The sequence below is a fragment of the Malurus melanocephalus genome, unplaced genomic scaffold (assembly GCF_030028575.1).
Source record: "Malurus melanocephalus ecotype Western Australia unplaced genomic scaffold, MMel_1.1 scaffold_0, whole genome shotgun sequence".
NCBI classification, from domain to species: Eukaryota; Metazoa; Chordata; class Aves; order Passeriformes; family Maluridae; genus Malurus; species Malurus melanocephalus.
The window spans coordinates 7,932,530-7,959,381 of NW_026623232.1; the positions used below are offsets into that span (position 1 = coordinate 7,932,530).

The 26,852-nt window shown below is 36.1% G+C and overlaps 1 protein-coding gene across 3 annotated transcripts in view; it reads left to right on the plus strand.

Moving 5' to 3' along the window:
* Positions 1 to 26,852, plus strand: part of TSHR (thyroid stimulating hormone receptor) — a 45,145-nt gene that overhangs the window by 546 nt on the left and 17,747 nt on the right. For 2 of the 3 annotated variants that reach the window (XM_057381410.1, XM_057381488.1), the window contains exons 2-5: positions 14,263 to 14,334; positions 17,805 to 17,879; positions 25,188 to 25,262; positions 26,429 to 26,503. In XM_057381410.1, coding sequence (XP_057237393.1) covers positions 14,263 to 14,334; positions 17,805 to 17,879; positions 25,188 to 25,262; positions 26,429 to 26,503 — 297 coding nt within the window. Of the gene's footprint in view, positions 1 to 7,088; positions 7,190 to 14,262; positions 14,335 to 17,804; positions 17,880 to 25,187; positions 25,263 to 26,428; positions 26,504 to 26,852 lie in introns of those variants that run through there. The other variant, XM_057381573.1, reaches the window with a different exon arrangement.

Here is a 26,852-nt window from a genome sequence, read left to right on the forward strand (position 1 = left end):
AGGAAAAGTGACTCGCAAACCTTAAAGAGCTGTGAAGAGATGGTTGTTTATTGGGTCTTTAGAATTCTGTTAAAATATGGGAAAATTAGTAACTGGGCTGTTTGTGGGCGAAGGAAGCAGTAAGCTGGATTCTGTGCGGCAAGTGTGTAGGGGATCAGGGGAAGGAAGGAGTAATCAAACACAATTTTATAATTAAAAACTAATAGGAATTGGATGTCACCAAGAGTTACATGAAATACTCTGTGCATTTTCAGCTTCTTTTCAAAGCCAGAAAAAAATAGAATCCATGGGAATTGAGAATCCCAGTATACCACCATCTGGGAGACTGAATACTTCAGAGAAAATTGTGGAGTATGGGATAAAGCAGCAAATTTAGAGCTTGCCAAAGTGATAGAGTAATTCAGGTACCTAAGCATAATTGTTTGGTGCCATTATRGGCACAGTAGAAGACCTTGTATGGGTTTCTGCTGCCAGTCCAGTGTCATATCTGTTAGTTAAATACTGTAGTGAGACTGAAATGGCACCTGTCAGCTAAAATTGAGCAAGTGAATCACTCCTGGCTTTTACTTTGTCTCTTRTGGTACGAGATATAAAAAGTTTCTAGTCTCCATGGGAAGGTTCATTTGTAAATATAGATTACATTCTGGTTAAGTTAACTAGCTCAAACTTGGTTGATTTAATTGCAAGATAGAACATCAACAGATTGATTGGTTTATGTCTTGATAATGATTCTCTATTATCTATTATTCTCTATTATTATCATTATTCTAATGATAATAAAGGACTTTATTTAAAATATGAACCATTAAGCTACATGAACATACTTGAATGCTTCTCAAGGTTTTTTTAACATCTGAAAGTAAAGGCTGATATTGATCACTTGCCTAGAAAGAAAGAAAAAARTATTTATGTTTTTTCCATTATTTTTTTCATGCCTTGAACTTTTTTGATGATTAGACTGCAGAGTTTCAGTTAATAAGATTTTAAATTATACAAGTTTCATTTGATTATTATACTTTTATATACACAGTTTATTTAGATTGAAATTTCAGTAATGTTACTATATGCACCAAGTAGTATGTTCTTTGAAATCTACTGTGACAAGTTAGAAAATAAAGCAGTTTCAGTTTATAGGATAAATATGCCTTTGTACAGACATTTAAAATAGTTAATAGAAACCATGAGATCACATAATGAAATGTGATACTTTCCTTGAAAAATGCTGGCTTGATGGCTGAGAAGTACCTCTCTACACAGTTCCACAAATAAAGCATTTTGGCCGCTGGAATTGCAGTGTTTTAAACACTTTTAGTAATGGGGGCTGTAAGATCATAAGCCACTGTTTTGGAAAAACAAAAACACCTAGTGAAGATCTTATTTCCATTGGAAAAATAATTAACAAAAGCAACTGAGAAATATTTTTGTTTATTTTGGGTGAAATTTAATCATGTGCACCAACTAGAGCAACCACTGCAAACTTCTCAAGCCATGTACTCCCTATCATATCAAGAAAATATTCCAGGTAATGGCAATTTTGATTTTATAGTCTATGGCAGAAATGGTAAAACGGGCATTTTATAGCCTTTTATTTGAAAACAAATGGGAAAATTACCTGAGGAAATAAGGAAAACAGAGCTCTTTTCACATACAGATGCCCCAAACCAACAAACAAAACACAATCCAACCAACCAACCAACCAACCAACCAACCAACCAACCAACCAACCAACCAACCAACCAACCATCCAACAACAAAACAAACCAAACAAAAAAACCCACCTTATTTACTTCAGTTTGAAGTTTTCTCTCTAGATAAAGTGTGTATATTTTCCTTTTGTTTTTTATTTGAATTGCTGAAGTCTGGTGGACTGTATCTGATTCTGTAGTCCCTTGCTCTCTGCAAATGTCTTATTACTTCTTYCCCTCCGTATGTGAAATGGGAGTCATAACAGTTACTTATATTTGTTTTGTGTTCAGAGTGCTTTCAGATGCTTCAGACTAGATTGTTTGCATATGGCACATAAAATAACACACAGAGTTTTCCTAAGAGATTTTAAAGTGTGTTCCTGATTCTGTCATGTTTTCTTCCTTTTGCCTTACAATGGGGAACAGTTCTGAATCAAAGACAAAAGATTCCAAAATAATTGATGTTACTGTTAACTTTAAAAGCAAATGAACACTTATTTGAGGTGAAATATGTAGCTGTACATATTTGCACATTTTATGTTGAAACCCTCTACAATTTTCCCTAAATTCAGCAATTCTGTTACTTTAGAGAAAGTAATTCTGCTTCTTGATGGTATGTGTGAATCTCAAGATTGCCAATTTAAAAACTTCTTTGTGTGGCTATTCAGTTTTGTAGGGTTTGTAGGACTAAGAGGCTGGTGAGTCTAGGAACACTTTGCCAGCTTTTGGAGATGATGAGCTCTTTTCAGTGCACAGGATCTTGAAACTCCAATTAAAGTTTCATTCTGATTATTCAATCAGGACTGTTCTCATTTCTTTACCCTACTTTAAGAGAATGGGGCAAACCCTTTTTAACAAACCATGCTTATAAGAAATTCCAATAAATGTTTATTTCCAATTATTTTAGTAGAAAAGTGACATGAACTTAAGCCAAGAAATTGTGTTTATTTTAAACATTTTATTTATAATGTATTTATCCAAATATAGTTAATGCAGGTGCTTRTTCAGAATGCCTGAACCCACAGATATTGATCATGGAGATGTCTTTTTTCAGTACCAATTTTTTTTTTGTTTAGTTTCTTTTCTGGGAAATGAACAAAATGAGTAGAAAGAAAACTGGTTTTCATGTTATAGGTAATTCTTGTCTTGTTGCCTGAAGTTAAGGACTATATAATATATATAATTATATGTAGGATTAAATAATCTCTCTCCCTCCCCTCCCCTCCCCTCCCCTTCCCTTCCCATTGGTACCCAGGTGCTATTTTCACATCAACATAATCAAATTTGATTGAAATTGAACAAGAGGAAGTTAGACAGGGAAAGTAGAACTGGTATATAAATAGACACAAACCCAGTACAGTCTTCAAGAACATGCTCTTTTCATTGGGAATTAAGCTACAATTCTCCATCTGCTCCAGGATATTGGCCATAGGTAGGATACTACCTTTTGATAAATGCAAGGTAGCTCAGCCTTCAGGTACAAGGAACCCTGACGTGTGTCATGTTTACTATGTTGGCATGGGTGAGCATGTGGAGACCAGGCTAAGATGTAATAAATCAGCTGGTCTGTTTAGTTCCCCACGCTCTTGTTAGCTTTTAATAAAGGACATATGGAAACAAAGAATTGTCTGAAATTCAGAGATATTATAACTTCATGTAATTCTAATTGTTATCTTTTTATAGACCACATTACTTCAGAATTAAGTAAGGAGCCTCATAAATGCATCTTCATAAACAACCCTGCAACATAAGCACATAATTATTATCCCTATTTTAATGCTGACGTACTGAGAGCCTAAAAGAACATGAAAAACACTGACATGGTTAGACAATGAAAGGAAGCTATTAGAATATCCTTCAGAAAATGGAAGTCAAGCCCAAAGAGGGAAATCTTTGGAAGCCTGAAGTAATACAACAAAAAAGTATTCTGAAGAGAAACTTATAATATAAAAATCCAGTATATTAATGTAAAATATAGCATTTAAAATATATCAAATGGTAAGACTGAAACACTTCTATCAAATTACAGTGTCAGCATGAATTTTGTTTGAAACAAACTGAAAAAATTGAGTAGATTTAAATTCCCTGAGCCAGGTAATACTTAYGTTAGTTCCAAAGGCAAAAAATTGCTGCATTGCCTAATGCAGTATGTAACTTACTGTTTAATTTGGCCATAGTGACAAAAGAATGGAAGGTCACAAGTGTAGCTTAATTCTTTTTAAAAATGCTGTAAGGAATACCTTKGGAACTAAATGCTTGTTGGTCTGTCTTCTTTGAAAGACTCTGAAAAACAGAAAGGAATCGTTCTGATTGGATAGGGTGTAGTGTTTGCTGGGTCAATGATGCTCATAGGATGGGATGGCCAGGCCCAGAGAGCRGTGGTGAATGGAATTACATCCAGCTGGCAGCTGGTCACCAGTGGTGTTCCCCAGAGTTCAGTGTTCAGTCCTGTTCAATATCTCTTTCGATGATCTGGACAAGGGAATCGAGCACACCCTCAGAATGTTTGCAGTCAACACCAGGCTGAGTGGGAGCRTTGATCTGCTGAAGAGTAGGAAGGCTCTACAGAAGGATTTGGATACGGGTCATGAAAACTCCATTCAGGGTGAGAGAAGAGTGGCTGGAAAGCTGCCTGGAGGAAAAGAACCATATATTCTGTATATGCTGGAGGTAATATAGAATGGTTACACTTCTTGAAATAATGTTTTAGTTGCAATTAGTTAATTTTCAAAAAAATATTGCRTTGTTTTTATTTGTAAAAGTATTTGACTGTTTCTGAAGACAAAAAGATTTAAACCTTCTTAAAATAATTAATTTTCTACCAAACACTATAATACTTATCAAATCCATTAAATCATTTTATCAGTTGTCTTTCAGTTAATGATTTAAATAATTCTGTGTACAGGCTGCCACATAAAAGGTTTCCCAAATACTGTATTTTACAAAAAAGTTACACTTTCATGTCAAATCTGATACTCATTGATATATTGACATACATATTTTGCTTAGAAAGGCATGGTATTGCTTCTATAATCCTGCTGTTAACATACGAAAGTCTTGCATTTGACATACAGTAGGTCCAACACACTAGGTCAAAAAATTAGAATTGTCATCTCAGTTAAAGTGAAATGTTGCAGTGAAAGGATTTGATCATAATGGTAAGTTGAAGAACTGCTGTAAGGGTTCTTGAAGTTATTTACAAACTCTGCAATGCTTTACTGTACACACAGAAGCCAATTCAAAATGAGCAGATGAAGAGCAGGAATGAGGGACAGTAAGACAACAGAGAAACTACTATACAGACCAAAATAATATCTTGTGAACATTGAATACAATGTATTTTTTTCTCTCCTTAACAGTCATTGTATCAGTAGCAATTCTTGTACATTTGGAACATTTAAATTTCCTGTCATGGCACAGAAACCCATCAAGTACTGGGAGCTGTACAAACACAAAACAAAAAGCCATTGCCATTCCTAGTAGAAACAAGCATTACTTCAGCATTTTTAACTGCACACATAGTTTGCTCAATAGAAAGCAGCAGGACTGCAAGTAGTTTTTTTGTAGATGTTGTGAAGAGATTAACCTTAATATATCATATATTTTTACAGAAGACACTGGTGATAAGGCAGTAGAAATTCGTTTGTATCGTTTCTTTGCTTGAGAAGGTGATGCATTTTGATCATTATAGTTGCAAAAGAGTGGTTTATACCAGAGTTCAAAAATTCCATTTTTTGAAGTTAATTTCAACTGTGGTTTAAGACTGATTTTGTAAGTGTTACACTACACTGAATCTTGAATTGCTGCTGTAGTTGGCTTTCATTACTGTGTTTTCTTTTGACATAAAATTTCCAACCCATTACACTTCAGAAGCTTACAACTGCCTTCTCTTGATTTGAGAAACAGAGTTTATTGCTATATCTGTAAAAGGAAAGAAAAAACTTAAATCTTACAAAAAAACCCCCAACTCTGTGACTACTAAGGAATAATTTACAGAGTATTTTGCCTAAAAYTGATCATACTGTGTTTTCTCCTAATATCAGTTAAGAGGGCAATTTTTCATTTATCTGACTCATACAGACTGTTTGTATATTTGCAAAATCAATCTATGTTTTGTTTTCCTTAACATGGGTTTACAGAACCTCAAAACAGTTAAAAAATGTGATTATGTTTTGAAAACTGGACTGTCTTAGGAAGTGTTTTAAAAAATGCCCAAATAATCTGCCTTCATCACAGTCTATGACTTGAACCTTCCCCAATGCAGTTCATAGACACTACAGTGAAATGCTAATCTTCCAAAGAATAAGAAAAATGAGATACAATCTCAGTTCCTCAGTTTTAAACATGCTTTAATGTTCTGCTGGACTTAGCCCTTACATATCCTTGTGTTCGCAGAATACACATTAAAAAGTCTCAAAAAAATTAACAGTATATATTGTGAAGTTGTGAATAGTATAGCAGCTCACTGCCTACTCCATGGTAGCTAAAATTTAGTGAGTAGAAAAAGTGCCTTGCTTTGCTCAAAAATGAGAAGTGATCCATCTGCAAAAGGTCATTCATTTTATGTCAATAGCTTCTATTCTATTCTGTTCAAGATTGTGCAATCCAGCCAGTGCCCTGATGCCTTACCCAAGTCAATGGGAAACAATGATACTGAAGATTTTGCAAAATGCAACGCTATGGGCTCAACTTGAAACAGCAAGAGCATCTACAATAAACATTACAATTTAAGCCTCAATGTAGGCAATGAGCTGCTTACGCATACTAAAATAAAACAAATTCTCTTTTGAACTCAAGTCAGTGAGTGTGATCTGTCTGAATCGAAAGAAACTGGCCTTTTAAATGGCTCTCTTTATGAAGAAAGCTTGATTCATACCACACAAGAAGGTTGAGCTATTTTTTCCTCACAAATATGGAGATACTTAATTATAGAGGCTGAAGTGCCAGTAAGTGTAATAGAAATGAAACCTAATACTATTACTTAGCATRGTAAGAGAACAGTTTGGGTTGGAAGACACCTTTAAATGTCATCTTGTCCAACCACCTCTGCAAAGAGCAGGAACATCTTCAACCAGATCAGATTGGTCACAGTACATCCAGCCTGACCTTAAATGCTTCAAGGGGTGGCTTATCTACCACCTTTATGACCAACTTGTGCCTGGGTTTCACCATATTCATTGTAAAAATGTCTTCCTTATATCAAGTCTGAATGGACCATCTTTTGGTTTAAAATCATAATTCCCTGCCCTATTGCAACAGGCCCTACTAAAAAGTGTGTCCCCATCTCTTTTAGAAGCCCTCTTTAAGTACATACTGGAAGGCTGCAATAAAGTCTTTCTGGAGCCTTCTCTTCTGCAGGCTGAAAAAGCCCAGCTTTCTCAACATTTCCTCATGAAGAGGTGCTCCAGCTCTCTGATCATCTTCATGGCTCCTCACTGAACCCACTCCAGCGGATCCACATCTTTTCTGTGCTTAGTACTCCAGAGCTGGATGCAGTACGCCAGGTGGGGTCTCACGTGATCAGAGGAGAGATGCAGAATTCCCTCCCTGGCCCTGCTGCTTTTGATGCAGCCCAGGATAAAGTTGGCTCTCTGGGCTCTGAGTGCACATGGTGCAWGTCCAGTCTCTCACCCACCTGCACCTCCAAGTCCTTCTGGGCAGGGCTGCTCTTGATCTGTTCCTGMCCAGCCTGTGTTGATAACAGGGCTTGCCCTGACCCAGGTGCAGCACCTTGTGCTTGGTCTTGTTAAACCACATGAGATTCCCATGGGCCTATTARTTGAGCTTGTCCAGGTCCCTCTAGATGCCATCCCATCCTTCAGGTGTGTCAACTGCACCACTAWGCTTGGTGTCATCATCTAGTTTGCTAAAGGCCCACTTGACCCAGCTGTTTATATAATTGATGAAAATATGATTCTCTACTGGGCACAAAACTTGTGTATTTGCCCACTACTGGGCAAAACACTTTTCACTGTTCTCCATCTGGACTCTGAGCTGATTTGTGACCATTCAGCTAATTTCTTATCTATCTAACAGTCCACCCATCAAAATCCATCTCTTTCCAATTTAGAGAGAAGGATGTTGTGGGGCACCACGTCCAAGGCTTTACTGAAGTCCAGATAAATGACATCCATAACCCTTCCCTTGTCCCCTGATGTCATCACTGCATCAGAGAAGGCCACCAGCTTGGTCAGACAGGACTGACCCTTGATGAAGCTGTGCTGGCTGTCCCAAATCACCTCCMTGTTTTCCATGTGCCTCAGCATAGCTTCTGGGAGGATCTTCCCATGCACAGACATGAGATTGGCAGGTCAATAATTCCTAGGGTCCCCCTGTCTACCCTTTTAAAAGATGGGTACAATGCTTCCCTCTTTCCAGTCGCCCAGGACTTCACCCAGGTGCCATATTAAAAGACTACAGCCTCATATATTTCCTTTTATTGTGATCACAGACATGCCTATTTCATTACTTTTGAAMTAAATTTTGATTTTGACCTAAAACCAGTACTCTTACATTTTTTTTACCCTGAACTTTAAATGTTTGTAAGGGCCTGCAATAAAAGGTGCTCTGAATACAATAGAGAAGAAGTATGTTTCTGAAATACTGAGCTAAAAGTCTATAAATGGCTGCAAAGAAAGTTCAAACAGGATCATAAAATTTCAGAAAAGAGCAGTCTGAAGAGGTTCACTTCCTACAGGGAAATAGCKTAAGAACAGGCTGTAATTGCCTGTTCTGTTATTGTGTTTAATCATAGAACCACTGAGTGCCTATAATTGCTGCCAGGTGCTCAGCAGAGGTCAAAAAGTCAAACTGAATGTTCAGAATGATTAAGATAGAAGTGTAAATGAAAAGAAAGGAATTTGGTTTGCCTCTGGTCGTGTACATAGCATCTGCAAATGGACATTCAAATGTACAAAATTACCTGCGTACAAAAATAAGTACATAGCAGCTGCTAGCCTGTGTTTCCTCATATACTCCTTTTGCCTCACTAGAAGATGTACAAGCTGCTTTTCTTTTACTGACATAGCCTGCCTTGATCATAATGATCTTTYAAAGAGGATAAGGGTAGCCTCAGAAAGGTATCAGCCAGCTTCCACACTGCCCTTAGGTGCAACCTGTCTGGTCCCATAGAGGGCTGTATGTCTGGTACACTTCAGTGCTTCTTTAGTCTATCATCTAAAGCAGGCAATGCTCCATTTCCTCAACCTGTGCTGCCAGGGAAAGGACTTAAGAGGCCTGGGAGCAAATGAAAGAAAAAGTTGCAAAAACGTGGCCTGATTTTGGCTGAAATTATTAATTTTCTTCATACTAACAGGTATGGTGCTATGTTTTGGGTTTGTGCTGGAAAAAGTGTTGGTGATTCAGGGATATATTAGTTATTGCTGAGCAGTGCTTAGAGTCACAGTCTTTTCTGCTTCTCACACCACCCCACCAAGCTGGGGGTGCACCAGGAGCTGGGAGGGAACACAGCCAGCACAGATACCATCTTTATCTCAACTCACAAGTTTTCTCACTTTTATTCTTGTGATTCTCTTCCCCCATCCCACTTGGGGGGAGTGAGTGAGCAGCATGTGGGRCATGGTAAAAGAAGTCAGTTTTCTTCTTACCCATTTAATTAGTGGGTTTCCAAAAATGGTAACATAAACTAGGAATATATTAAATACAATTTTCCTGCAGAATCCTTTTGACAGGTAAAATTCCTCTTCCTTCCTCCACAAGGACTGATGCAAGTTAGGAAAAGGGAAAACTCTGTCACAGGAGAGTGAATAAAGGTAAAAATCAGAAGTCTAGATCTTAATGTAGCTATTAGAAAAATAATTCTATTCCTGTTTGTGGGTAAATTAAGTTCCAAAAGAAAAATTATCTGTCCTCCTCAGAAACTATCTCTAATACAATATTCTGTCAAGTCCCAAGATCCACATGCATTTGGCTGAGTCTAAGCCAGTCCTCATGACAATTTTGAAATTCATAAAGCTGAAAAGGAAAGGTTTGGTTCTAATATAATTCTGAAAATGTGTATCTATACTCACTGCAAAATCCCARGTCTAAGAAACAGCATTATCTTTTTTTTTTTTTCTGGCTGTCAGGAAGAAAAGAGAAGAATCTTTACCCTTTCCACCAAAATGGTGTCATCTTTTTCTTCTTAAAACTTCTTGATATTTACATATTTTTACTTTTTTCCTTTTTTTTTTTTTGGTTCATTTTCCTGATTTTTGCATGAGTTAGACATATGGATTGAACAGAGGCCATTCTCCCAGACTGAAAATGTTTCAGTGGGGCCTATTTACATTACCACTTGAACCATGTCCTTAAAAGAAATTTTTTATGTTTCTTTGGGAATAAAGAAGGAATTTGATTGGAACCTGACTAGCTGAGCAGAGATTATAGTATGGCATGCTTTAGTTCATAGTATTTTTTTCATTTAAAATGTAAATTAAGAAATTTCTTTCTATTCCATTTGAACAAAAAAAACAACATCTGGTTTTGTGAGACAAAGAAAGTCTGTGGTCATATGTGACAGAGAGGAAAGAAGYTTTAAAAGCCTCAAAGGCCTTTATAGAAACAGAGACACTTTAAAATTCAGAAAGATCCCTGAAACTTATTTTTTTATATAAAAGGCACATAAAGGACACAGGTAGTTACTTCAAGAGTGCTTGAATTTCTACTGAAAACACATGCGAACAGTAATTCTGGTTTCATATTCACTTTGCTTGAATAACTTTCATTTATAAATTACAATGACAAAGCTCTGGCTGTCTAGGGAAAAGAAAGCCAACCTATTCCAGGAATGGGCATGTATTATATATGTAAATATATAGCTTTCTACTGCCTTACAGTTGCTTGTGTTTGTCTATATCTGTCTGCAGTCCTACATTACAGTTGGAGGCAAGAATTACCTGTGTCCTGTCCTCCTACAATGCCACAGTTACAGGGTTTTGGTCCAYGAAGAGCAGATATATAGACAAGGAAGGAAATACTGAATGTAATTTTCTTGATTATTTTCCTGTATAAGGAATGTAAGGAATAATTTGGTGTTGGTTTGTGGTGATGACAAGTTAAATAAAGGCACTATGAGAAGTGCATCTCATATGCAAATGGATATTCAATTTGTAGCCTCTTTTAAAAGGTTCCAGATTAGTACTAAAAATTCAGTGTCCAGCTTTGAAAGCCTCTTTTTCTCCCTATCAGATTGTGTAAAATCCTCGGTGAAGGGTGAGGGAAACTAATAAATGCTGGTACAGAAATCTGGTCAGCATCCAGGGCATTTTTATTAAGAGTAACAAAAGCAATGGAGTACCAGCTGGTATTTCAGACTGTACAGCWTTTTGGGTTTTGAATCTTAGAGAACCTAAGGTAGCAGACATGGTACTGCAGTACTGTGGTAAGTCTGTTAATATACAAGTAAATAGATTTAAGCTTTGAGGCTGATCAAAGAGAGCACATTCTGCATATGTTTGTTTGTATCTTTATTTAGATCTTCCTTAAGAAATAGCTTTGCGTGAGATTTTTTCATATTAAATATAAGTTAATGCAGTTACCTCTTCCTGAGGGAGGCACTTCCATATACAGTGAAAATTTAGTTCTTTGTTAGGGGAAAAAAAAAAAGTCTGGTTCATTTCCAAGCTTGTAGCAATCTGGAAAAGGCTCTCAAAAATTATTAGTYATTAATTTTTATTATTATTTTTATTATTGTTCATCTTACAAATAGGAAACAAGGGACAAGAATAAATGAAGTYCCAGAGGCATCTGGTTAACACCTTAGAATGTTTAATATATGCTTATAAATTACTTGCAAAAAGGAGATGAACAGTAAAGTGACAAAGTTTACTCATGGAAGGAAGTTACTAAGGTAGTAGTGCTGAGAACTGACTATGAAGAATTTCAGAATTTTTCACAGGCTGGGAAACAAAATGGTAAATGAAGGCTGGTGTTCATAGAGGAAAAGATAAGGTTCAGTGGGAGAACCATACAAAGACTTATTAAATACATATTAAAAAATGTCAGGGTCTGAGCTCATAATTTCATGAGGGAGAGATCTTCACATTATGTTAGATCTTGGCATTAGTTCTGGATTCGGTGTATAGAAAGAGTAAAAAAAAGCCCACAAACCCACTCAAAACAAACAACTACAAAGCCAAAACCTAAATCTAATATTAGAAAATACTGGTTAAGAAACAGATAACAGACTTTTKCCGCTGTATAAATGTAGGGTTTGCCTGTACCTTGAATACCTGGTAGAGCACTGGTATCGTCATTTGGAGTAGAAGTGGAAAAAAATACTTAGAAATGGAAAAAAATACAAAGAGAGCGGGAAGGATGACCAATGACCATTGGCAATACTAACATTAGACACTAGGTGGTAATCATCTTCTGGTAAGCTCAGCATGCATTTCACATGGTGAAATGCCTTTTTATAGCTATTTGCACATCACTGAAAGACTCCAATGCATTTATTTCAGAATAATTTAAAAGCACATATTTTTGTTTCTGTTGGATTTAWTTGGATATAAAAACCTAGAAACCTAGAAGTGTATTAACACAGATGGTAAGGCTGTGATCTTTATATGCAGTTTGAGTAGGCTCAACTAGAGCTAGTCTATATAAATTACCCTCATTTTTGGTTCATCATAGACTTTGCTGGTTGGGAATTTTCTCTGCCTGTCTTCTTCCCACTCAGAATTACTGTCCATCCCACAGACTTCTACCYGACAGTGGTGCCTCATGATTTCCAAACAATAATCATGCACAGACTCACACCTGGCAAACAGGGACTGAAGCACTGATTTTTCTCTGCAAGTTTTAGATTGCCTTAGGAGRTGGCTTCAAATTAGCAGAAATCTATCAGCTCGCAGAATTTTAATGCTCAAACAGCACTGGAGCTTTGCAGGTGCTAGTACACAAAATCTGGCTTAAAAGTTTGGCCCTGGCCCCAGGCCTGTTGTAATTAACTTCATTTTATGATCTGCTTAATCATTAAGACTTTGAACTCAGTCAGCCATCTCTTAAGACAGCAAGTAGTTGAGCTGAATTTACATTGTTAATAAATACCARTTTGTCAATATCTGCTGCATGCTAGTGTTTAGTGTGTTGTTTTAGTAGTAGGTGTGTTACATGAGCTTGGAGCCTTTTAGCTTTGCTGACAATCTCTGGTATTGCTTCTCCACACAACTAAGTTTTTGCTGTAAAATGAGCTATTTCTTTTCTCCTGCCTCTACTTAATCATCTCTCTTTTCTTTTTAAGTCAATTTAAAAACACATCCTGTAACCTATATGGAGCTTTTTCATAACTCCAGAATGTTGGTATAACTTTCAACAATAGCAAGGAGAGGGAAGAAGAGATATAGTACTTCCACTTTGAGCTCATATAACAAATTTACCAACCACTCAGTCAAAACATAACCTWTAAGGGTATATTCTTTATATACCTATTTTTTATATATAAGAAGTCTTGTCTGGAAATTTATAAATGCAAAGTCATTTCATAATACAATTTGATATAATTGATTCATAAATATTGTCCAGAATTTCTAAGCTTTTCTGACAGTATGGATAAATTTCAAGATTTATAGGAGATTTCAAGATTAATGTGAGCTGTCTTCATGCAGGTCATGAATGGTGGGTCTAACTCCATTCATTCATGAAGTGGGATAATTATTTGACATAAGAGCAGGAGGTCAAGAAGAAACTTAGGATAGTGTTTAAATTCTTCATTTTCTAGAAATGAATTAGGAAATCATCCTCATTTTTAATTTCTTTTCTATTGTAGTTAAACAGAAGCAAGGGGAAAGGTTTATAATTTGTTCTTGATTATTCTTCAGACTATTCATTGATTAGAAATGATATAAGTGTATTCCCAAACTGTTCTGGAAAACCAGAGATTAACAATGAGAGGTTTTAAGTTGAACAGCTACCATAGGCTGTTTTTCCAAAGCATTTCCTCCTTTATTTTTTGGAGGAGTGAGTCTGGTGGAAATTCATTCTGTTAAGAGCTTACCTGTTGATAAGAATCTCCCTTAAATATTGCCTGTTTTTTCTGAAATCTCCTGCAGATGGGTAAGGTAYATGACACGCCTGCATCAGAGGTTTAGGGAGGAAGAATGTTGTATTTATTAGAAAGAAAATGGAGAATTTTGTGGAGCCAATATACAATTGCTATAATTCAATTTTGGCTGATATACYTGAATTTCTYGCTTAGAATGAGGGATGGGATCTCYTCAGGAGCCTGAAATTATTAAAGGATGCTTATTCTCTTAACATTTCATTGCGTCAATGGGCGAATATATTTTGTTGAACGTGCTCTGGAGCTTTGGAAGGTCCATCATCACCACCGACTGCTGAGTTCTTGGGAGAAATTATGCAGAAAGCTGTAATTCAGACTGAGGGAGCACACCAAACAAAGCATGCCGTACAATGAGACAGGAATAGAAATGAGGCAAAGATGGCAAAAAGGAAAAACCTGGGAAAAMGGAAGATAGGAAAAAATATACTGAAGCAGAGCTGAAGCTGTGAAGGAATTTTTAATGTTAAGTTTTACTTAACAAAGGATATTAACTGCCAAACCTTTTTTTTTCTCTAGGAGGTTTATGGAGACTCATCTAAGAACAATTCCAAGAGATGCTTTTTCCAATCTCCCCAACATCTCTAGGATGTAAGTTGCGTTCTGTTTCTGATATTATTCTTCTAAGATTTTATTAAAAATCACACTCCTTCTCCAAAAGTCTGTYTTTGTGTATAAAAACTTATTAAATTAAAATCCGTGTACCTTTGCTTCCTCACTGCTTACATGTTAAAATGCAGGTAATAATTCTTTCGTTTAGAACCTGAACCAGCTATAAGAAGTCATTCTAAGCATTTGTGGACAAGACTGCTCTTCCTTTATTGAAGTCAATGTGATAAAAAAAGCTATAAAACTTTTTTTAGTTTGCAAATTACAGCAAATAGTTTCACTCGTAACAGATTAACATATTCAATTGTTGGTCCTGGCAAAACTGTTTTTTCAAGCTCATTTGCAACACATCTCATTGGAGACAATTTCTAGACTAGAGATGGACTTTCACCAAAACATTAATCTTTGTGTGATGTGAGAGTTCCATTGTGTCACTTGCACAAAAGCAGAACCAGCAGCCTCCACCTATTTGCCTCACATCAACATCTGTCCCACTGAAGGTGCTGTGTTAAGGAAACTTGCCTGTCTGACCATCCCAGAACCACTCTGACAGCTACACTCACGCCATTACCAGCTCAATCCCACATTTCCCATTGCAGAGTCTCAGATGTTCAGATCTTTCAGTAGTTTCATCTTGGTTCAATAACTAAAAAAAAATAACAGCCCGAGTTTGGTTCCTCCAATGAGGGATCCCTAACAAAGGAATCTCTGGGCTTTTACACCCTCACAATTTCAGTACTCCARCATCTGGGGTCATTGACTCCTGCTGTGCCTCTGAGTGTTGGGACACCTGGCTCTGCCACAGGTCCCCAGGCACTTTGTTTTGCAAAAGTCGGCAGTTCATGGTCCCTTGCCCCGGGCTCCTCCCAGCCAGAGCCCAACGTGCAGCTCCCACTGCAGCTGCAAACTGAGCTACCTGTGCTGAATGAATCTCTCAATAGCTGTCCTTGCACTGTACTGCTCATGGATGTCAGCAGTCTTGACAAAAAGTTGTCCCACATTTKCTTGTTCTTTGTTGCTGGCCCATAGTCTGTGATCCTGTGCATGAATTTGATGCAGTGAATTTCTCTGCCATCTCATAATTCACTACTTAGAATTAGAGCTGTGTAATTTAGAAGGGACCTCAGTCCACTATCTGCTTATACAATCCAACCAGAATGCTTAGCACTTTATCAGTCTTGTGCTCTAATTTATCTGTCACCACTGTTAACTAAATGAAGCACCTCATTCAGTAAGAGGTTCACCTTTTTCTTGTTCAGCTTTTTATTACTAAAGTCTATATGAGCTTTGAATAGTGAGGAATACCATTTAAGAGTTCATGAAAAAGGACTTTGGAAGAACATGGTCCAATTTTATACTCTATYGTTTCATCTAGACATGTTGAAATAAAGACTTTCTAAAATCCTTATAAATAATGGGTTTTGAATATTTGCAGCCTCATTTACCATCTCAGTTTAATCAGATAGATGGTATGTTGTTTGTTTGGTTTTATTTCTTTTTCTTTTTGAGAGGGGGGAACATCCCTCATATGATATATATGTCATACATAAAAAGGATAAACTTAGTTTAGAACAGAGTTTGATTTAATAYAGAAGAGTGTCAGCTCTTCTTTGGCTCCAAAAACTCCAATTGGTGGGTTAAATTTGGATAGTGTCAGTGCCTATCTGGATATTTCTTATAGCATTACTGCTACCACAAAACATGCACTCCCACCTTCTTGATATAAACTTCAGGTTAAGGAACCAGTACCTGTATTTTAACTCCAACTTTTATGTGTATGTCTTGGYCTCTAACATACCACATGTGTCATTTGCCTCTCTGAGTCCATAATTTCTGTCAGCAATGAAAATTACCAGATCATTTCTGGCTTTGCAAATTCATCTAGAAAATGTTCTGAAGTTTCAATAGAGAAATATAGACTGTGTTTACTGTTCCAAATACAGCAGTTCATTTTGCTATATGGTTTCTACTATATGATTTCCACAAATAAACACTTTTTTCCTCTGTACTGAAGAGAAAATTTATTTGTCCTCTTTATGAACCTTGTTTAAACAAAAAATTTAGCTACAATTTCTTTTAAATGAATGTACTCTTGATAGCCAGAAGTAGATTTTTCCCCTGCTTCTTTTCCACAGGAATGAAGGAAAAAGCATTTTAATTGTGTGTTTAACTGCAAAACTAATTCCTGTCAGAAATGCATCACTGATTACAAAAAAGTTTTATAGGATATTCAAATGCAAGAAAAAATACATTAAATCTTTWTAGATGGGTTTCACCTGGTGTTTTCTACTGACTAGGGGACACATTCAGTATTTTTAAGGTCAGAGATAAGGAACTTTTTTCCTGGCTTAGGATGATGCTTTGCATGTGATCCTCTTTATTATATTTTTTTTTCACATCTAAAATTGATGTCTGGGACTTATCTAGTCAATTTRATTTTGTGCATTTAAAATAATTATTGAGTTGCGTAGGGTATATATGTGTAATCATGCAAAATATTAAAAACTGCATTAATCAATTTTGATTAAGAGTGTCAAAAGGTAGTACTAAAATATTTTACCCATAATTATAAAAACATACAAGGAAATAATTTTTAAGGAAATATATACAGATTAGAAATATGGCATAAAATATTAGAAAATAAAATACARTAATAGATCACCTAAATGCTATCCCAGTATTAATAAATTTTGAAGCTAAGAGATATTTTGAAAGAAAGAATCAGATAATTCAACCTAAAGAGCAATACTTACAATCAGCTCTAGTTGTATTGCAACTTTATTCAATTTCAAAGTCTTTGATAGRAATTTCAGCATTATCATCAGTCTGAACTGAGTGCAAATAAATATTTCTTGCTGTCTGGTTTTCTTTCTGACCCACATTACTTCTTACATTCTTTATGACACTCATTGTATGGCTAGAGTTTCTCTCTAAATTCATGTTTTAGCGCACATTTTCACTTAGCAATATCGAATCACTGGGTGTCCTGATGACCGGTCTCTTTCTAGAGAAATTGCAATGATTGTTACAGTGTTCATCTTTCTTTCTTTCTTTCCTTCCTTCTTAAAATTCTTTAGTATAGAGAAATGTGCCAATTTACCTGAGGATTAGAGTCTCCTTAGAGAACTCCAAGGTGATCTTAAATGAGAAAAAGGGAAGAAATATGATGCTGAATGGTGGCACATTCATGTTTGCTTTTGCTGCTTATTAGCCCTGCTGTGCTGTTTTGTTTTACTCCATTCTGCCATATAAGGTGCCTCTAAAACATTAGTCAAAATCAAAATCCTTAAAAGGTTTTTTATCGTGTGTTCCTTAGACCCTGTTCATGTGTCTGGCAGTCATCATAGCTGGATGAAAAAAATAATGAGATGAAAAATAAAGTGGYGTGATGGGCACTACCCTTGGTTTCCCATGTCTGAAATGTATTTCTTTTTCTGTTTGCTGGTGTTTAGCTACATCTCTATAGATGAAACACTTCAGAGTCTGGAGGCCCATTCCTTCAACAGTTTAAGCAAAGTCACTCACATGTAAGTAGTGTAATTAAATAAATGAATACAGTGACGAGATCGATGTGGGATGTGTGGAAATAACATACACGATCATGTTTGAGTTGTCATACCAGTCTCCTTTGTAGCTAAAYATTCAATTTCTCATTTCCTTTCTCCATAATACCGAGTGAGTCAGTATGGTTTTTGGGCTTATTTTCTTGCACTTGTTTTGTGTACATTTTTTTGTTCCCCTGCTCTTCTGTATTCTACCACAGAAATGTAGGTAAATGTAGTGAGAAACTGATGGGACTACAYCATGAGCTTGATGGTAAGTTGAAATTAAATGGCAACTAGGAATTATTTCAGTCAATTTACTGCAGGTGAGTGTAAAACAGTAATATAAGCACCAGAAATAAAATCAGAAGGATCAAAGAACAGAGCAAAATGGCTCTAGCTGGAGACATGAAGAATAAGTAATAATTCTAAAAGTGCACTAGTAAAAAGAAGTGTGTTTATATGGTTATGAAAWGGAAAAATAATAATATGGAAAAATGCTTCTGGGAAGTGTTTTTATACCTTTTTGTTCTCATGTTCTGACCAATCCTCACCAAAAAACACTAAGGCAGTTCCTGAACTGGTARGATACCTGAATCCAGCCTGTCAAAATGGGAATGCAATGTACTGAATAGAGAGCTTCACAGGCTGAGGGGAGGAATGTTTCCTGCTCCTCTGTACAATGGTAAAGTGGGGCCCCTTTTATTTCTCACAAGGCACAACCAAGAAAGAAACTGTACACAGACATACAACATATACTTTTTTCTTTTTTTCTGCATAAGAGCCAAAAATTTTACTCAGGATAAGACATTAGAACTTAGCTTACAAAAGTTATAGGAAAACCGCAAGCCTTTGCAGATAGCCCACAAGGAARGGCCACCTCTACCCCTCAGATGTGCTTACCAGGTTTATAAGATCTATTTGGAAGTAAGGCACACGTATTATTTAATCAGGGAATATCCCAACATCTGKCAAGTTAGAGAGTTGCATATAAGCTGTGAAAGAAAGCAATTTATAAAATTGATAATTTTTATGAATTGTTTCCATAATTCCTGATTTGTTAGAACTTATCACTGTTGAGTTTGATTTACTTTTCAAACAACAGGTTTATAGAGGGATCAATTTGCATCTTGGCCTATGATTTATTTAATTTTCTTCATTTATGCACCATTTTTAAAGTATTAATTCTAAAATAATGCTAGGTTAAGATTATTGTAAAATATTTTAAAGTAGGTTGAGATTACTTTAACAGTTTTGAAAAGTCATTTCACAGAGTAGTTTTTACAGCTTGTTTTTCTTTGAATTTTTATAAAGTGCAGCTTTATGTAAATAATCTTTTTATCCTAACAAACTTATACACACAGTTTCATTTTCAAAACATTTTTGTTTTTAGACATATGAAGTTCTTAGGAGAAAATGTAATGTTTGTGGAAGGGAGGAACTTATGCTTTGCTTGAGCCAAGTGTTATGTGAAAAGGCATCCTGTGTTCATCATGATTTCTGTCTGCCAGGCTTGTTAGYGCACTTCAGCCTTGATACTCAGCAACTCATTTTCTTGATCCTTATTTGGTTCATGTGCCTTTCTGTTCCTTCCAGATCTCAGCTCTCTGAAAGCACAGGTCATATTTTTATGTATCCGTACCTTACAAGTACTGAGCAGCTTCTGCAAACTGAGGATATTGATCACAYGCTGTATTTTGATGAGCCAGATCTCATTTTGATTGTAATTAATGGCAAAATTTCCACTCTCGGAAGATATAAATAAAGAACAAGATTTGGCTGTTGTTTTTTCCTCCCTGATTGTGTTAAATTGGTTAAACAGTGGTTTCTTTTTTCTTCTTTTTGTATTTCTCTTTATTAAGCATCTCTGTTTACAAATTCAGAACTCTCTCATACAATTACATAAGTATTTTTTGTAAATGTCATTGTGAAAGTGATTAGCAATCAATGTCTCTGTGTAGTTGTCTTACTAGAAGAGCCGAAACTTGGCAAGATTACAGTAAATAAAAACCTGTCATAGTTAGGTCTTTGTTTCTCAGGAAAACATTCATGTGAAAGGAACCTCAYAAAAATTCACTCTTTTTTTCCTGCCTTTCTCTTTGTCTCGGCTCACTCTCCTCTGGTCTCTCCTTGCTCTCTTCTCCTCACTCGAAAAGCATTCTCCTCTTACACAACCACATAAAAAGCCCTCTCAGCATTTGGGAAGAGGCCCAAAGGTTATGGTTCAAGTGTTGTGCCCTCATATATGTGACGTCATTTGGAGAGCTGGCAGGGACCACTCTCCATCTCTGCAGTGAGACAGAGCCAAGGGCCAGGACAGCTCTGCATCCCCTGGGCCAGGGCTGCACTCCTCTTGGACAGACTGTGATGCCAGGACATGGACACAGCACTGCAGGAAGAGAAGCAGCTGGAGAGGAAGAGTGGAGAGATTTRTGGGGAATGCTGTATACCCGCAGTGAATTTCAGAGCACTGGGATAAGGGCTGAGCAAAACAATCTTGTCAAAATCTCACTCTGGAGGCAGGAAGTACACTGTTGGGAGCCAAAGCCAGTTTTCTGGTGCCAGTGGTGCAAAGGTTTAAACAGGTGCCTGTAGATGAAGTAACATGGATGGTTTGGCTGCAGGAGGAGAATAAAGCATGGAAGTAGATGTACAAGTGAGAGAAGAAAAGGTAGCTACAGACACAGTAAGTCTCAGAAGGGAGAGAGGAGGGCCCAGGTTATTGTAAGAAAATTTTTTTAAAAAGCTGATTTAAAACATCTCACARCTGTTAACCTGGGTATCCTTAGTCCTTGTAGGTATCTCAGCATAAGAGTACTATATTGCTACTCTAAGGCCAGGTTTGCAAYTTATGAATTCTAGGCTTAAACAGGCTCAAGGATGTGTCAATATGGCAAGGCAGGTAAAAAAGCTATGTCTGATAAATGGCATTTAGAATCCAATTAAATATGTACATATTTTTGCTTTTAATAATGTTACTAACTTAATATAGAATTTTAAGTAGCATATTAATCTATCTTAAAAGTTAGCTGGGAAACATGTCTCAATTAATTAATTAATTACCCCAATATTTGAATAGTTCTGACTATTAGTTTCATTTTTAGATGCATTTGGATTTGGAACTAAGTAGCTATATCTTTGCAACTAAATATAAGTTCATAGTTATTTGTAAGTCTTGGCACATATCTTTATATCATCAAGTGACTTTTCTACACATCCGTTCTTGATGTGATAAAGTTTTTTCTGTATTTTCATTTAAAAGGAAAAGTGAATTGTAGTTCTTGGACAGTCAGGTTGTGATTTGATTGTGAACCTAGTACATTTTAAAATTCTAGTCTGAGTGCCAGAACTAAAATTTCAAACACTGATTGTCTTTAAAGCACAAATAAACCCATTTTTAAATGGATTATGTACTTCCAAAAATAGAGCAGAAGTTGAATAGTTTGTAAAGTATATTTGAATACTTTTGTAAATACTCCACAAATAATTCTCTTAGTTCGTGGGTCAGTAGCAGCATCCTTCTTTCTTATGAGCATCTGTAAATAATTTTAGTTAGGACTGCAAAGTGAAATGTTTGTTCAGAGCATCTTTAGCCTTTTTGCATCAATGGTCCATAAAAATACCTACTAACATCTGAGGGTTTTTTATACCTTAAAAACACTTAGTATCCAGAAGAACTCAGAACTGTAACATTGCTCTATGGTGAAGTTGTATTTGTAGAGTGTATCAAAGTTGCTTTTCAAAAGTAATTTAAAATCAGCTCTAATAGACACTTAGATATCTGGGAACTAGCTTACTAGGCATTTTTARGTATACTCTTTGGGTTTATCAGCATTTCAGGCACCTAAAACTACTAGCAGGTTTTGTAGAGCTGCTTTTCAAAGAAAGCATAACTTTATAAGTTTGTGGGTTTCAATGTTTTCAGCTCACCAATTCATAAAGCTAAATTATAAAAGTGAAAACCCTGCTTAATGAATTTACTGATAATCAGCTTGCTCTTCTRTCTTTATGAGCCCTTTGGGATTAATCTTTACACCATAGCAGGCTTTTGATCAGTTTGAAAAATAGGATCATACAACATTTATGCACCTTCAAATATATTACTCATGACTGATTACTGTAAAATAAATTCTGAAATGCAGTTTGTCTTGCTAATTGATGAGCTCAGAACAATTCAAATATCTTTCCTCCTTATGGGCTTAACTTCATAGGATCCAATATCAATAGAGCAATAGAAACCCTTTAAATCTATGATTTTGTGGAGGAAATCCTTCCAGTACTCTAAGACTAATTATTTGACTGTTTAATGTTTGAGTGTTTAAAACAAAGACAGCCACATAGCTAATGAATGGAAGTGAATTTGAAGATCTGTGGGGAGGAAAGGATTGAAAACTAGAAGATTGGCAAGAAGAGAGGAAAATAAATTTGATTCAGGATTGTTTTCACTCAGAGACCAATCTTGCATTGGGGAGATGTTAGAAAACAGTGTGAGAGAACTCATGTATGTGTGTTGTTTTGGTTGTTTTCTGTCTACTAAAAATAGTGAAATTTCCTCACAAGATAACAGAAAATTGTAGAAGACTTAAAAGCATTCTTCTTAGAGGCKTGGGGCCTCTTTGTAAGCAGAGAAAGGAGATAAGAGGTGCAGAGATTGTAAAACACAGCTGGTGAAGATTTGCGCGTGTTCCAGGCCCCCTTTGGTATGTAAGGCAGCACTCAGGCCTCACTCTGTTTCACCCCTGCTAATATGAGCCCAGCAGTCCATGTGTCTCCATTATTTTCTTTTTTTTTTAAGTCTTTCAGCCAGCGAGATGATGGAATAAATCTACTCTTTGCACTTCAGCTGTGTGTCATGGTTGTCTTGGTGTTACTTGCATATATTCAGGGCACACAAGATCTTTCTCTTTTTCATGCAGATTAAATGATAGGCCACATATTCAGGCCAGTCAAATGCAGGAGGCACATTTGACTGGACTAGAAGTAGGGAAAATTGGATTTTTTTCCTCATTTTTTTCTTAAGTATAACATTCACTTTTGTCAAATCACCTTTTATTTTTTATACCTCTCTCATCTCTTTTGACTAGAGACTTCTAAGCAAGTGGCTGTCTGCTCCACAATGGCCTTTTTCTTCCTTTTGGGCTTTAAGACACCTTTGTAATACAAATTGTAGAATGGAAGGCAAGTATAAATACAATATATATTAAAGCTTCTCTTTTAATCCCAGCATTACCAGTTGAAGGAAACTGGACAGCAGGGACATAAACTTTTCCCCAGTGTTTAGTCGGATCATATTTATCCCCTCACATTATTTCAGCTTTTCTCTTATTACGGTGCTAAATGTCTAATCTGGTGGTTTAAAATATTTCATTCCCAGATGAATTCATTTTTCATTTGCCTTTTTTTAATCAGCACAGGTCCTCTCCTGGCCAAATTACTTAATAAATCAAAATTGTATCTCATTACATTATTTTGTTCTTTTTATTTTAGTACCATCTGCAGATTTTGAATTCTTATTTCCAGTACCCTCATCCAAATAATTTACACAGAATACTATGAATAGCAACAAGCCAAAAGCTGATGACTCTCTGATACTCCAATGCACTATCCATTTCCGGGCCAGAGGCTGAACTGAAGATTCTTTCTCTGGAATATGCTTGGTCCAGAGAGGAGTGTTGGGCCAGGAAGTTCATGAGTCCAACATTTTYAAAGCAGTCGGCGATGACAAAAACATGTCTGTTMAAGTTTATGAAGCAAATTCYATTGTTGGGAATGTGATAGCTACAYAACTAATAAAATAATTGGAGAGAAGGAAGAAACTGACACTGAGAGGATTTCTTCTAAATACAGAAACAGCTACAGTTCAAAGTAGCTAACAGATGTGAATAGTAGTTGAATTCAACATTACAGAAGCAGTACTATAGCTATTAATGTTGTTAGTTTAACTTGCAAGTAAAAGGTGAATCCTATTTCCCTGCAGTGTTTTAGTAAACAGAGTGAAAACTGATGRTTCAAAAGGTGAAGCAGAACAGTTTTGTCAGTACAGCAATATGTGAGAGATTGAAGTCTTTGAACCAGTATCTACATAATGATTTAGCTACTAACTTCAGTCTCTTTTCCCACTTCYATTTCTTAAACAACTTGTCTGGATTGATTTTATCCTATTAAAATAATTCCASAGGCAGAGGTATCCTTGAATCCTAGTCTTCTGATTCTTATATTATATAGATTACTTGGCACAGTTAATGGTAAATTAAATACTACTGGTTTCTGCCCATTGTATCTCTGTCCACKAGCGACATTTCTTTGACTGATTTAGGCATGGAATATCACCCACGAAACTTGCACCATCTAAATCTGTCATCTTTGTCAAGTTTCTCTACATAAGTAGCCAGAAATATTTTCTTCAGGCCCATTGCTCCCCTGCTAGTATCCAAAGGAAGCCTTGCACCCTGTTCTTTCTACATGGTTTCTATTGTAAGAAAAGCCGAGAGTTGTTTCAGCAGTGCTATGAGATCAGTGTCCAGAGCTCATTCCATGTAAAGAAATAGAAGCAAACGTGCAAAACCATCCATGTCCTTCTGGAAACAGTGAGGARTCCAGGAAATGAAAAGTCTGCATCTGGTGGGGGAGGGCTTTGCTAATAAAAGATGAAAATTTGGTAGGTCTGTAGAATCTACCTCAATACTSAGGATTTTGGTGCAGTCTGATTGGTGCAGCCAGACTGCTGACTTTTGTTAATAGTAGTGAATGGTGTGCCCATGTCAAGTCTCAGAACAAAGTTGATTTAAGTGACCTRAGCAATCTTTTGACGAGTTCTGCAAAAGAGATGGGAAGAATAATACAAAATACTGTTGGACACATGAAGAAAATAAGCAGAAAAATAGCACATAAAATTATAAACTACATAAATCRTTGTAATTTGATAGGATTATTATGTATAAATACTGAACGTTTTACTTTTCTTCTTTTTAGTCAACTTTGCAGATAAAAAACTCTCATCATGTTCCAAGTAATAGCCATTACCACAGGRTATTTGTTTTGATTTTAGAACCATGCACACAAAAGATCCACAATCAAATCTCAGGTATTTCTTACTTCCTTGCTTCTACTGGCCAATCCCCAGGGTGGCATCCATCCAGATGATAATACATCAGTGTAACATTGCTCTGGTCTTGAGCTAGTGCTGGCCAGTAGTTGCAGGAATTAGGTCCCTGAAATTTCATTTTAATATTGCTGATTTCTGTTGTGATAGCTAATTAAATAATAATGATCAATGTTCCTCCCTTTTAACAGTGAAATTCGAAATCTTAGAAACTTGGATTACATAGATCCAGATGCCTTTAAGAACCTCCCACTTTTGAAATACCTGTAAGTATTTTGCACCTGTAACAAGCTGGTATTTAAGTCTCACAGATRAACTCTTTATATTACAGCAGTTTTGTTAGTTTGCATTTAGTTTTGGAACTGATTGCCATGTTTTTCCCTGTTGCTTTATTCTAATGGCAGAAARCCAGCAAGGGTAGGGTTTGAAAAAATTACTACTTTTGTGAGAAAGGAAAATATGTTCACAAATTCATCAGTAGTTTTCCCATTTGTTTTATCCATTAAATATCTAGAATACTCTAATGCTCCTAGGCAAAATTCCACAGTTAGCTTTTTTCTTAGGATAAGTTCTGTCTTACTCTATTTTTGTAGGAAATATGAGGAAGAAGGGACACAGCAGATGTATATGCATCTGTTATATTTACTAGAAATTTACACAGGGTTTTAAAGCATTCCTGTCAGCCAAATGTGAAAAGTGCATGAATAATTCATATGACCTCTATGGCAGAAAGAAATCCTGAAAAACTTCCATGATTTTCCAGAGAAACTTCTGTGATTTTGAGTAATATTTGGAAGACACTAGGAAGGTCTCTGTGTGTGCGTGGTAGGGCCAGTGAAAAGGAGGTAGGATTTTTACAAGTTTTTCCTATAGATGTGAAAGCAATAAAAAAAGAAAGTAGTAAAAAATTCCATTTCAGGAAAATAGTTTTAAAATTGAGAACCATATTTTCTTCTGTTATTTTCTCTACAGAACTCTACAGAAGTTCAGAAAGGAGGGGCATTAAGCATATTCACTTTTTAAGATAGTTTCTCTTTATAGAGCTATATGAACAACTCTTAAACTAAATGAAAGATTAAGGATTCAGGGATCCAGACTATTAACTGAAGCCAACTTAATCTCTCGAGCTAAAATAAACCAGAATTTTAATTATTTTCTCCCTATTGACCTTAGAAGCTACTTCCCTCTGCAGATCTATGCAGCTGTCTTATTAGTCATTCAAATTTTTTAGATTCTACAATTTATCATAAGTCCGGTATTTTGAATTTTTTTAATAGTTCTTGCATCCTTCTATTTTGGACAGTTCATTATAAATGAATTGACTGACAATAAAGAGGATACAATAACTATCCTGCACTCTTGAACTTTTTAAATACATTGTTCATTGTTGTTCAGTGATCCAGTAATTCTTTCTGTTTCTTCTCTCTTTCAGTGGTATTTTTAATACTGGACTCAAAGTATTTCCAGACCTCAACAAAATCTATTCATTTGATGTGAATTTTTTGCTGTAAGTAACTGTACTCATAGCAGGTTAGAATATTGCCATCTTCAGAACACAAGAAAATAATTAAGGTTTCTGGTTTTGAGAAAAATATCATGTAAATCTGGCAGAGAGTTTTCTTCAAGCAATATTTTAATGATAATTAGCACCAAATCTGGGAAATGCCAGGTCACCAGGTCACCTTTGACCTGAATGAGAGACATGGACACAAAAGAACATACATGATGCACAACTTCTACAGGCCTTTTGCTTTGTTTTGTTTTTGGTTTTGCAATGGCTGTGCAATACCTGAATTATTCTGAAGTCAGAATAGTGTGACACACAACCTGAGCTGGCATACATACATCCTGCTAAC